The sequence below is a fragment of the Carassius gibelio genome, chromosome B18 (genome assembly GCF_023724105.1).
Source record: "Carassius gibelio isolate Cgi1373 ecotype wild population from Czech Republic chromosome B18, carGib1.2-hapl.c, whole genome shotgun sequence".
Classification (NCBI taxonomy): domain Eukaryota; kingdom Metazoa; phylum Chordata; class Actinopteri; order Cypriniformes; family Cyprinidae; genus Carassius; species Carassius gibelio.
In genome coordinates this window covers 4,291,872-4,305,539 of record NC_068413.1, presented here as the reverse complement: position 1 = coordinate 4,305,539, position 13,668 = coordinate 4,291,872, and the positions used below count along the sequence as shown (strand labels likewise).

General features: G+C 38.2%; 1 protein-coding gene across 9 annotated transcripts in view; it reads left to right on the top strand.

Annotated features, from left to right (window-relative positions):
- The window catches only part of frmd4a (FERM domain containing 4A), a 129,337-nt gene that overhangs the window by 107,250 nt on the left and 8,419 nt on the right, over positions 1-13,668 (top strand). For 6 of the 9 annotated variants that reach the window (XM_052581635.1, XM_052581636.1, XM_052581632.1 and 3 more), the window contains exons 12-18: positions 5,453-5,529; positions 7,498-7,639; positions 7,945-8,086; positions 11,277-11,410; positions 12,329-12,451; positions 13,002-13,233; positions 13,509-13,565. In XM_052581635.1, the coding sequence (XP_052437595.1) occupies positions 5,453-5,529; positions 7,498-7,639; positions 7,945-8,086; positions 11,277-11,410; positions 12,329-12,451; positions 13,002-13,233; positions 13,509-13,565 (907 nt within the window). The remainder of the gene's footprint in view (positions 1-5,452; positions 5,530-7,497; positions 7,640-7,944; positions 8,087-11,276; positions 11,411-12,328; positions 12,452-13,001; positions 13,234-13,508; positions 13,566-13,668) is intronic. The other 3 variants (XM_052581634.1, XM_052581631.1, XM_052581629.1) reach the window with 1 other exon arrangement.

The window sequence follows — 13,668 nt, the reverse complement described above, 5'->3', positions numbered from 1 at the left end:
TATTTTTATTGATACAGTGCAACAACATTGGACTTTTATTGTATAGAGGGGGAAAATGTAATGGTAATAAGAAATGGCATAGGAGTGAGTAAAGGATGACAATATGTTCAGTCTTGTGTGAACTATTATTTTAATCACAAAGAACAATCAGACGTCTAGCCCTGCGTTCAAATGCCAGGCTGCAACTTTCCACTGATCTGTATTTCAGATGGGCCATTGCCACTAATGTTCTCATTACACAGTTTGCCTTCATCACATATGCACATTTTAATGTTTTGATGATAAGCTCACATGCGCTAATGGGTTGTGGCTGTTCTCCATCTGTATGCAGTGTGTGTGAGAGACTGTGGGATATACTGTTAAATATGCCACACACTAAAAGTTGCAGACTCGGTGAGTTAATGGTTGGGTTTGCTTAATGAGTTTCAAACTAATTTAAACCCTCTCCTAATGAGAAACCACAGAGCATTTGTGCCAAGGTGTGTGTGTAAAGTTTCACAGAGGTGTGACGAGTACAGTTGTGGTTTCATCATGAATTGGGGTGCATGTGTTCTCAGGAGCTATTGTCCTCTACCTAAACTCCCTCCGCAGCCTCGCTGACTCCAAAACCCACAACAGGAAACCCAGCAGCAGACACCCGCAGGATTACTGTCGCCCTGACAACACAAAACATACTGGAAACATTAGTGTGTCTGACGAATGCGGGACCACTCCCCAAAAACTGGCATGTGTGCTGCTGTTTCTGATTGGTTTGGATCAACTCATTAGCTCTGCTAACTGAAAGATTCTTGCCTTGTAAAACATAAAAACAGCATAGCCAATCTAAAAAAAATGTATAGCTACCCTTCTAGCCAGATGTGACGTTATAGCTATGAATCATGGGATTGCAGCCTTTGAGTCACCAGTGATTGTTTTTATCCTGTCTGCTGCTAGTGACCTTTGACCTTTGCAATACCCTGTCTTTTCTCATAAGCGCTCGCTTATAGCTCCGGATAAGTAAATACCATGCCCCACACACAGTCTTCCTGTACTCTGTACTTGTCTTTGTTAGAGAAAGGGGTGGGGGTTTGTTGTATTATTCTATGTACAGACAGACTGCTGTGGGCGTTGTGCATTATAATAAAAGCAGCTGCAATGAATAGTCATAGTGACGAAATTACATTTACACTGAGACTCCTTAAAATCGAATTTCCCTTATGTTGACATTTTTATGCTTGAACTCTAGATAGGAATATGTTTTAATAAGTGGTTAGCTCTTCTAAAACCTGATTAACTGTCTATAAAGGCAAGATTATAAGGCATTATTGTCTCAATTAAAAGTAAATTTAAAAAGGTTTAAAATGACAGAAAACAAATTATGCTCATTTCGGTCAAAAGCAAATGCAGCATTCCATGTATTATTGGAAGATTAGGCAATCCCATTATGCACTGAAAGATTTTATTTATTTTAGAGCCCGACCAATATATCGTTTTGCCAGTATTATCGGCCGTTATGAGACTGTATCTGCAAATATGCCGCCGATATGATTTTTATTTTTACACAACATATAACGCAGATGAATTGCTTCTAAATTGTGTTATTACTTAGTTTGTTTGGCCGAGCGTGCTCCATTGTTTTGCTACTGGCGACTCCGGTCAGGGTAGAGATGTGCGGATGAGCTCAAACGTCACCCGAGTCCGTTACTTCAAATAAATTAACGGCCCTCCACACATCACACCTACATTTGATCGTCACATTACAATGATTCTAATTCTTAGTTTTGCATGATGATATGATGAATGGATGGTTCGTTTTTAACAGCAGTCTAATCTGTGGATCTCTGCATGCTGATCGCAGCCACTCAGTCAGTGCTTGTGTTTACATTGGTCACATCACATTTCCTAACTGCGTGTCTACACCGGATCCGAGTGGATATACAGTAGAACCCATTATAATCTATGTTTAATGTTTATTCAACAAAGGCAAAGCCTTTTAAAAATCTATTTGTGGCACGCACCACAAATAAATCAATATATGAGAACCACTATAGTCTCATAATTGAAGTGTAAATTCTTCATTGTCCAGTATTGTATTGTCAACAATTTATAAAAACATTTTCATAATTGTAACATGCATATTTACATACATAATTATTCAAGTGCATGACTAATAACTTGCAAAAACTTGACGCTACAGAAGCACTTCTTCGTCGTCATCTTGTCTGATGCACTCAACCAAGTGTTCTAACCACGACTTCATCCCACCCCACCCCACTCCCAAGCCATTCATATTTCCATAGGTGGGATTAATTTAAGGTGTTATTCTAATGGGACGCTTTGTGACATCTCAAAACCCCCAAAAACAACACTGTAGTCCAAATGAGCCGTTCATTGTAGTTGTAGTAGGTTTTTTGTAAAAACAAATTATCACCGTTTGGAGTGGACTTTGAGATTTGTAACTTCGTGGATCTTTTTTTATGCCCAAACATACACACTACACACTGACTAAAATTCAAAAAGTGAAAAGTTAAGATAATTGTTGATAAAGTGAAAATAATTGAGTCATACCCCTATCAAACTTTTGAACGGAAGTGTAAATCTATTTTAATGACAACTAAAAAAAGGAAAATGGGATCATCTAAATAAAAATAGACTTTCACTCAACATTAGTGTATGTGTTGTGCTTGCATGCTTTTAGTTGAACTGCATGCTAAACTTTATTGGAATCGACTGCATAAGAACAGAGGTGGGGTTTTCAGACACAGGCATAGCCAATCTCTGGACCCCATCACCATGGCTGTGAGCCTTCATTAAAATCCTTTGAAGTCCAGAACAAGATTTAACCCTGTTTCTACAGATCTAAATAACCAAACAACATGAGGACTAGAACACGGTTCAGCTGTCAGTGAAATATGTGCTGGAACTAACCAGGATTCAGCACATCACTGGACACATGGGCCCCATTTAAAAATGCTTTTTCTCTCTTATAGCCTCTCGTGACTGCATGGCCCAAAATCACACACACTTTCAGCCAAAATTGTTTCAATCCAGAACAATAGCTGAAGTCCCCAGTGAGTTCACCTCACTGTGCCCAAAATACTCTGGTGTGGTAAATACTCCATGCCTCATTGGCTCTTATAACTACACCATGCTACAGAGTGTTTAGATGTTGTTTTGAAAGTGTTAAGGGTCAAGTTTGTTCTTGGTCCCATGAGACCATCAAAGCCTCTCATAAACACCAAGAAACATTCACGCCATCAAAATCTATGTGCTGTTCAGTTGAACTGTATCTATTACTTTTTGGGACAGAAAGCATAAGAAATGTAACTATTCTGCTTCCATTTCACTAAATTACTTAATGTCCCTCTGTTTTATATTAATTAGTCTTCTAATAGTACAGCACTTTGGTATATGCTGTGGTTTTTAAAGTACTTATAAATATATTTGAATTGAATTAATGATTCATTCAGTACTTCTAAAGGAACAATATACTGAGCAAAATATTATTATTGGTAAGATATTTTAATGTTGTTTATTCTTGTGATTCTTTATGTATTATTGTGCATCAACTTGTCTTTCTCTCTCATTTCAGTGATTTATATTGCAATTCATCAAATCATGCAATTCATATTGTAATCTCATCTTATCTAAAATTGTAGATTTAGTATACATGCAGAAAGACTCTTTTAATGCAGTATGTTATCTGCATCAGTGGAATACTGAAGATGTTAAAGGACCGTTACCGGAAACGAATGCTGTGCAAGTCATGTGATACCAGTATATAAAAAAAAATAAAAATGAGTCAGTTCTGAATAAGAAACGGTTCTTAATTCCCAATCCTAGTGATATATGTGAAATAGTTTTGTGTTTGTATGTGTGTGTGTCTAACTATGTTCCTTCCCTCCCCTCTTCCTTCATCTGTCCATTGTTTTCCCAGGCTATTAAAATTCTTGAGCTCTTCAAGCCAGCCCCCTCCCCTTCTCTCTCCACTCTCTTCAATCATTTTTTCATTTCTCTTTTCCTTTATTTTTTTATTTTTCTCTTACATCAAGGTCTTTGCTAAGGAATGCTTATATACAAAGTACATTTAATGACTGTTAACAATTTTGGACGTAATTGATAGTTTATATTGTATATACCTCTTATATACCTTGGAAAGATAGTATAGGCTCTTTTTGTTATTAAATGAAAATAACAGTTTCAGCAAATGTACAGTATATGAAGAGTTTGGTTCCAAAACACTAGAAATCCATTTTGTTTAATTTGAGTAAGTTTGTTTTCTATACCAAGAAAGTGGCAAGATGAAAACCAATATTTTCTGTTTCAAGCTTTCACATAGCATCTTTAACATAATTCAAATCCAGATATAGATTTTCAAAGATTTATTTTAAAAACTGATTATTTTTTATAATTTGACATTTTTTATATTGAAACTGTTGAAAATATACAACAAAGTAAGTTGTTGAACTTGGTCAATACTAATTGTATTAATACACATTTTTACATTTCTTCACCACTGCAGAAACCACCACAGGTTAACAACCACTCAGAATTAATGCTCTGCATTTTTCCCATCCGAAGTGCACACACACGCAGCATAGTGGGCAGCCATTTTTTGCTATGTCACCCTAGGAGCAGTTGGGGTTCGGTGCCTTGCTCAAGGGCACCTCAGTCGTGATATTGAAGGTGGGAGAGAGCGCTGTACATTCATTCCTCCCAGGATGAGACTTGAACCTGCAACCTTTCAACTCTCTAAGCATTAGGCCACAACTTCCCCTTTTTTCCCCCATTTTAAATAACGTTCATCACATTTTGTAACCAAACCATTCATATATTCATGCCAGTTTCTCCACCAGTCTCTATTTCTTTTGAGTTTTCTTTGTGTCTGTGCTGCTGATGACTCCAGGAGTCCAATGCTTGTACCACAGACAGCCGTGTGTGTGTGCGTGATTGTGTATAATGAGAACCAGAACCAGGTTTCTTGAGTGAATGAGGGGAAAAGTTTTTAACAAAAGAAAATAGTTTAACAAAACACTGCATTTTGAGGGGTTACTACAGCACACACAAAAACACATCACTCTAAACTCTCCATAAACCCCACCCACAGGAAGTGTGTGTCCCAGAGGGAAGAGAGGTTCGGAAGGGGGCTGTCTCCTCCCACTCTTGCTTGCTCTCTCTCTCTCTCTTCATCGCTCTTGATCCAAACAGTATCTCTCTTTCTACACATTTACAGAGGAGGACTCATTGTTCTCCTGTGCTTAAGGAGGATTTTACTCTCTCACACTCACCATAAGCAGAAAAGTGCACAGAAAAGTAAAACATCTTGGCTTGGACTTGACTTCTGGATTTTCTTTTAGAGCCTTTTCCTGAAGTTTTCTGATCTGGAAGGAGTTTACAGTCGTTGGAGCATCAACTTTGGAATGTTTGATTGAGGTTTTGGGAATGTTGTAAAAACGTTCTCTCATCTCTGCAGGTGTTCCAATGGAGACAGTTGGAGAATCTGTACTTCAGGGAAAAGAAGTTCTCAGTGGAAGTACATGATCCGAGAAGGTAAATCTATTTTACAGCCTACATGTGTTTACTCACACTCACAGGTCATGAACTGTATAGGCTTACAAACAATCTGTCAATTACACTGACAGTACATGTTGTGGGCCCCACTTTAACAACATCTCAGCAGCAGTTTGATCTCATGAAACATTTGAGAGATCTCAGCTGTGTATGTATTGTCCTTTTTTTATTCTATGGATTAAAGTGTGAAAATAATTTGAATTACTTAGAAGTCATCTAAGATCTACACATCAGTTATACAAGCTTAGTTTTGTTTAATCTTGAAAATATATCAGGCTTTGACAGGAAAACCCATTTTAGTGTCCTCTTGTTCCTGAAGAGAAATTTTTTTCATTTTCACTGGTTCGTAGTTACATCTAGTTGTTTTGCATCCACAAGCTAAGCTATCTGTTATTGGATTACATTTTCTGACTTCTTGTGGAGAAGAGGGCAGAAGTATGGCTGGAACAAATGGACAAAAACATGGTCTCCTCGTTTTGTCTGTCTATTTGTAGAGATTGAGATGCTGTTTGAGTTTGATCTCAGTTCTCTCTTTCGTTTTGTCAAAACTTATATTTGTTTCGGATCTTCAGTTTGTGCCGATATTCTCTCTGTCAATATTAGGATGAGTTCAGGGTTTAATCAGGCCCTCATGACATCATCAGTATGTGCCGAGGGCTGGTTAGTCTCTTTAGAAGAGCAAAAGCTGCCAAAAGCAGCAGCACACGCTGCCTCAGACGCTGACAGATAAACCGCCTCATTCACGCTGTTCAAACAACCACCACGACAGCCCAGAAACGAGGAGAACACTGAGGGAGTTCACAGAAATGCTGGAGGCTGGGGAAATAAGACATGAAAGAGAGCAAAACAGTTTAGGAAGATGAAACAATCTGTTTATTTTGCAGCATGAGGGACTATGATGTATTTTCCTTCTTGTTAAGTTCACTGTCATTCAGGTAAAGTCAATGCAACATACGCACATGTGCTAACATAGTTTTGATAAGAGTCAGAACATGAGGGTCTGCTGTTTATCTTTGTTCTAGTGGAGAGGCCTGGAGGATTTTATAAAGCCCATCACAGGACACACACGTGCGCTGGGTTTGACCACAGTGTAATGGTGTGTGTGCTTGTGGGCTGCGCTGTGTGTGGTATGTTAAGCCGATACATTGCAGAGCTGTCCGGAGTATTATGTGCTAACACCAGTTCACATTTCATTTCTCCCACATAAATATATATCATACTGGTAACTAATAAAATATATGACAATAGAATTTAAATGCACTTTAGGGTGTGTGTGTGTGTGTGTGTGTGTGAATTTTTATGTATTTTGTATTATCTAAGTATACACAGTTGTTCAAAAATTTGAATGAAGACTGTAGTAATGATGCTGGAAATTCAGCTTTGTCTTCCAAATGAATAAATTACATTTTAAAATGTATAAAATAAGGAAACAGTCACTTTATATCCTAATAACAGTATTCCACAATATTACTGTTTTTACTGTATTTTTGGTCGCATAAATGCAGCCTAGGTGAGCATAAGAGATTTCTTTCAAAAACATCAAACATCTTACTGACCCCGAACTTTTGGATGGTAGAGATTGGAAGATATTTGAAAATTTACAGTGAATCAAAACATTGTATCTAGCACAGTAGATGAGATTTTGAAATTTGCACAAAATAAAATCTTAAAAGCATCAGCAAGCTTTACCTTAGCATTAGCGTAACTATCCAAGCAACATAACGTGGTCACAGGTCTGTTTATTGGATGTGTTTATGTGTCTTTGGATGTGGTTCCTTCAGTTTAGAGGCAGTAAAATTTTTTGACTGTGTATTTATTGAAATGCCAAACACAAAGATGGTGTGCATCTGTTAAAATATAAGTAATACACATTTTGACATCTGTTTCTACACTGACAATGTCATAAAATTCAGTGAATATAAAGTCGTTTTGTGTTTGCTCCAACTGTAGGGCATCGGTAACGCGGAGGACGTTTGGTCACAGTGGCATCGCTGTGCACACCTGGTACGCCTGTCCCACCCTCATCAAATCCATCTGGGCCATGGCCATCAGCCAACACCAGTTTTACCTGGACCGCAAACAGAGCAAGGTGAAGTGTGCATTTGTTTTTGGATCAGTGTGTGTGTGTTTGGTTGATAGCTGGTTGATTACTACATCGATTTTCCTGTGTTTCTGTGGTCTACCTCTAACTGTCTCACCGTCTAGACAGCCGTCTCTCTGCAATCCTCAGGGCCACATACACTTACACACACACACACACACATACACACATAACTGTCTCTGATTTTCCTCAAGATTTGATTTTGTTTCTGTTACACTTGTTCTTCTCTTGGAAAATTCTGACACACTCGAGACAGCTGGCAAGCAAATTCACTCTCTGTCTCTGTCTCTCAGAGTAAGATCCACGCAGCACGCAGTCTGAATGAGATAGCCATAGACCTGACAGAAACAGGAACCCTCAAGACCTCCAAACTGGCCAACATGGGCAGCAAAGGCAAAATCATCAGCGGCAGCAGCGGAAGCCTGTTGTCCTCAGGTCAGAACCAAACACACACAATCACACAAAACAGGTGCGATTACAAGATCACTTTCTTCCTGTTTACAGCTATCATCCAGAAATTACATCCTCACATGAATATAAAGTGTTCATAGTTTGAAATTTTTGGAGATTGGAAAATTTGACATTGGAGGAATTTTTTTTTTGCAAAAGTATTGTGTTCCCTGACAAACTTTGCATTCGCTCTCATACTTTTGCGTTCACTGTGCAACAATATTGTGTTGGCCCAAGAAACTTTGCATTCACCCACATTCCCCCGAGAAATTTTGTGCAAAACATTTGCATTCTCATTCTGCATTTGCAACAGTATTGTATTCCCCAAAATTTTTTACATTCCCTCGCAAAACATTGTGTTCTCTCACAAAATAATTGTTCTCCAGAAAAACTGCATTCTCTTGCAAATGGTTTCTAATATTTTTTTTGTTGTTGTTGGTTAGTTTTTTTGGCAAAGCTATTTTATTTCCGTGGCATACTTTGTTTTTGCTCACAGAGCTTTTGTGAAGAGGATGCAAGAACAATTAAATACATATTTTCCTCCCATTTCCCTTTAAGGGATCTGTAGAAATTTTGCTTTGCATCTGCAACTAGTGTCAATGGTAAGTCGGCAGTGATGTGTGGCTGGTTGTAAAATAACTTAAAACAAAGCCAACAAACTTCAGTCTTGTAGTGTACACTTGGTTTCGAACACTCTGTCCCGTTATATGTGTGACTCCAGTGTTCTCATGGTAATGATGATGTCATACACTGGGAGTGTTGGGGTTTGGGCATGTGTGTAAATTTTCTACGAGGTGAGAGTGAGAATAGCTTGTCTTGATGCTGAATTTGGACTCCTGCTGTGGTGTCAGGTATCATGAATTAAATGTCATTGTAGCAGGACTCCTCTGGTGTCAGTCATATGATCCCTTTCATCTGAGCCATGTGTCTTCAGCCTCTTAATCACTGACCACACATGAGAGATTAGATCATAGTGGAGGCTTGGACAGACCCTATATTTTGCAGTTGTTTGCTTTGGTTATACAGCATGAAAATGAACCAGTGTTTGCAAACCATTTTACTTTATTTCTGAATTAATTTGGTTATTCATAGACAGAAATTGTAGAGTAGGACTGTAGAGTTAAGGCTCAGTTATGTCATCTGACAAGGAATGTTGCTTCATAAGGAAAGCAAGGAAGTACTTTAGAAGTGGGGTTTTTCAAAAGCATGCATGAATTGTGCACAATAAGCCAAGGCAAAGCATTCAGTAAAATAACAAAATCAGTCTTGTCTAGTAGTTAGTGTGCCGACATTTAGCACAACCCAACAACCCCCTTCCCATTCACACACACAAAAAACTTGCTTTTCAGTCGATAATGTAAGACATTCATTTCATCCACTGGTGCATGTGTGTGTCATTGCACTGTAAATGCTTCAGAAATCTCCTGTCTTTTTATATGTAGTGTCTGAAAGGGTAGAGAGTTTTCACAGAGACGCTCTGTTCCAATGACAGAATTATTCAGTTTTTGTGTGTCATGCAGTGTGATGCCTTTCTTTGCAGTAGTTTTGCTTCATAGGTTCCCTACAGGACAGTTCTTCCCCTCTGGAGTTCCCATGAACCCCACCCAGCCCTAATGTATGTCTCCATTACTAATTTTCTCTTAACGTCTTTCACTTCACATCCCCATGCAGAATGCTTTCCACTGGGAAGCAAAAATAATGGATTTATTTGGCAACCCAGCAAATCCAAACTTGGCGAAGTGGAAAAGCTCTTGCAGCTAAATTCTCCTGTCACGCATACTCACAGGAACTGGGAGACAAGAATTCCCACTCTGGTTCACTCATATGTTCAGTGTGTTTCTGGAGTATCTACTATTTTATCTTAGTGTGTCCAAGAAAAAATATTTAAAATACCACTACATTTTTTTTTTTGTCCGAAATACACTACCATTCAAAGTTTGGAGTCCCTAAGATTTTTATATTTTTGAAAGAAGTTTAACCAAGGCTGCATTTATTTGATCAAAAACACAGTAAAAACAGCAATACTGTAAAATATTATTACAATTTAAAATCACTTTTCAATTTTTTCAAAATGTAATTCATTCCTGTGATGGCAAAGCTGGATTTTCAGCATCATTACTTACAGTGTGACGTGATCCTTCAGAAATCATTATAAGATGCAGATTTGGTGCTACAGAAACATTTATTCTTATCATTAATCTTGAAAACAGACAAGAGTTTAAAAGAGCAACATTTATCGTGTAAAGTTATAAATGTCTTTTACTGTCACTTTAGACCAATGAGATGCATCTTTGCTGAATATCAGTATTAATTTCTTTAAAAAATGTATGTATTACAGATCCCAAACTTTTGAACAGCAGTGTTTGTCATAATATAGAAGATGGCCTAATGCCATGCCATATAGATTTACAGTGACAGGACAAAGGTTTCAGTACTTCTTCTGCAGCCGTAGACCAAAGACACACAGACACACACACACATAGAAAGCTTGACTGGACACTAGCAACACAGTCAGTGACCCCGGTCATATTCTCTCTCTATTACTGCGACCCTTTACTGATTCCCAGACAGCTGCCTGCCCACACACACTCATTATCCCCTTCCAAACACACCAGATGCATCACATTCCTCTGCAAAGATGCAGGAAGCTTCCATGATACTACATAGTTTCAGTGTGAGAAAACACACATTCATAGCCTTGAAAATTTAATCCGCAGGAAAACAAATACTGGTTTAATGTCTTTACCATTGTGCAGCGATATTAAGGTATCACTCTTATTATGTAATCCTTCCAAATCTTGGCAAAAAATTTTGCTCACTTCCTCGTAAACATCTCAGACACACAACTTTGCCTTATGCTCTGATAAACATGGAGTATCTGCTAAACAATGTTGCCCCATTGGGGCCCTTTGTTCAATTTTGTCCGGAAACACACACACACACTTTGCCCCTTTCATAGCACTGAAAGAGATGAAGTACACACCCTCTTATTAAGTGAGAAGGTCAGTCTGATTGTTTAAGCTGAAGTCTGGAGCTGCTTGTGCTGATTTGACCTTTAAACATTTCTGATCTTTGACCTTTAGGTCAGACGCACACTTACATATTTGGTAAAATGTGACATATGTCAACCCTAGATTTGATCTTCCCTTTTGTATGTATGTGTGTGTGTTTGTAGGTTCTCAAGAGTCAGACAGCTCCCAGACCGCTAAGAAGGACATGTTGGCGGCTCTGAGGGCCAGACAGGAAGCTCTGGAAGAGACGCTGAGACAGAGAATAGAGGAACTCAAGAGTATTTGCATCAGAGAAGCGGTAAGGATCGAAACAACTTCTCACTTCAGCATAATGGCTCTGTTGGAAAACCCGAGCTTATTTACTCTCTTCAGTCTGCATAGGAAGCTGTTTTGCCAGATAAATGACTATTAAATTTTTTTTGTAAAGAATGTTTTAAATCTTACATGGTTTATGCATGTCTTTAAAAAGTATTACATTTAATATGATCAAATATAAGGTTGTACAAAGTCTGTCTTAAATATAAATATCTTAAATGGTATAACAAAGGCTCTCAAAATATAATTTAAGAAGGCTTAATTTTCTCAATGAAAAAAAACAGGAATCACATTACGCCCTGATGACACTGTTAAAACACTAGAGTCAAAACACTGCACTGTTGTGCGCTCTACATGATTACAGTTTCAAAGCAGTTCACAATCAGTCAATACTACAAGCTGTTAATTCATTGAACATTTCTGGATATTATTGGTATTTTGTGAACAGTAAACTATTATGGGCATTTAATTCAATGTAAACTTTTGTAGCTTATGTCATTCATTATATAGATTTTGCTAGCATTGGCAAAATAGTCTTTTTATTGCCTTTATGTATATATTAGTACATAAACCAATCTCATTACAGATGTGTATATTGAATAAAACAGTATCTGTTTATGAGTATCTTAAACTTGTACTTGGCTTATTTTAATGTTAAATATGTGTCAAGCCTGTTTAAGTGAAAAAATCGATAGTACATGAATTATGATTTGAAGTCTTAGAAAGCCACACACTTTTGTTCAGAATAATGCCTTGGGATGCCTAAAGATCATGTTGCAAACAGTCAAGCCTGGATTTGCTGTTCTCAAAGGTGTTGATCTGGACTAGAATCTTAATCTCACACACTCATACACACACAAAAAGATGGATTAAGAGTGTAACATAGTGTGTTGTGTTTCAGGAGCTGACAGGAAAACTTCCAAAAGAGTACCCTCTCGACCCCGGGGAGGAGCCGCCCACCGTCAGACGCAAAATCGGCACTGCCTTCAAACTGGACGAGCAAAAGATCCTGCCCAAAGGAGAGGTCAGTGACAGTTTATAGTGTGATTTATAGTTGGTAGTGTACTAACTTCTGAACCCCTGACCACAGCGACTGCTGCACAATTGTTTCATCATACACTGCCCTCTAAACCACAGTTAGATATCCATGTGTGTGTGCAGGGGTCTATAAATAGCTCCAGTCTGGCATGATCAGAGGAAGTGGCGATAGTGCAGTGTATGCGTTTTGTCAGCAAAAGGAGCTGGGTAACAAAACCCCAAAAAACAAGCTTAGCTGTGTGAATAAAGAAAGTTGATTTATGCAAGGGGTCATAATGTCATCTTTGTCTTTGTATTAGTATTTTTACTTGACTGATGATTGTTGATTTTGGGTGATTTATCGAATGCATTGATAAGAGGCCACAATATCTTAGCTGTCTCAATGTGTGTGTGAGAACCAGACAACTTGGCGCCCATAGTTGTCTTGTTATTCTGACAGTGTGTGTTGGTAATTTCATAAATGATGATAAAAAGGATTATGTGTTTTTCTTACTTTGGTTCAGTTTACTAATTTTTTATATGTCTACATTTTCTAGGAAGAGGAGTTGGAGCGTTTGGAAAGGGAATTTGCCATCCAGACCCAGATAACGGAGGCAGCGCGTCGGTTAGCATCCGATCCTCACATCAGCAGCAAAAAGCTGAAGAAACAGAGGAAGACGTCATATCTGAATGCTCTGAAGAAGCTACAAGACATTGAGAATGGCATCAATGAGCACCGCGTTCGCTCTGGGAAGAAACCCACACAACGTGCCTCTCTAATCATAGAGGGTGAGGAATTCTGTTCGTTGTATTCGTAGATGTTTTCGCAGTGCTCCTGTGAGTTCATTAAGTGTTTCCTCTATAAAGTCTTTCATGCTGAGAGCAAGAGTAATCGCACCTCCCCATAGATCTATAAAACTGTGTGAACATATGTGTCTGTGTGTGACCTCTGCTGTGAAAATTTATTTAATGCTCTCGTGTTCACGCTCAGGTTGCGAAGATTTGTTTGACATGTTGGTGTATGTGAGTTTTAGCTTTTAAGTGTCTTTGTCTTTCTTCGGCAGAAGCGAATATCGGCTCGGAAGACAGCTCACTGTCTGACGCCCTGGTGCTGGATGATGGTACGTTTTGTACCATTTTTATGCATAAATAATATTTTTGATCTATATTCTGGTTTCAAATTTAAGCGGAATAAGTAACGAAAAAAATAGGTCAGGGTTTGAT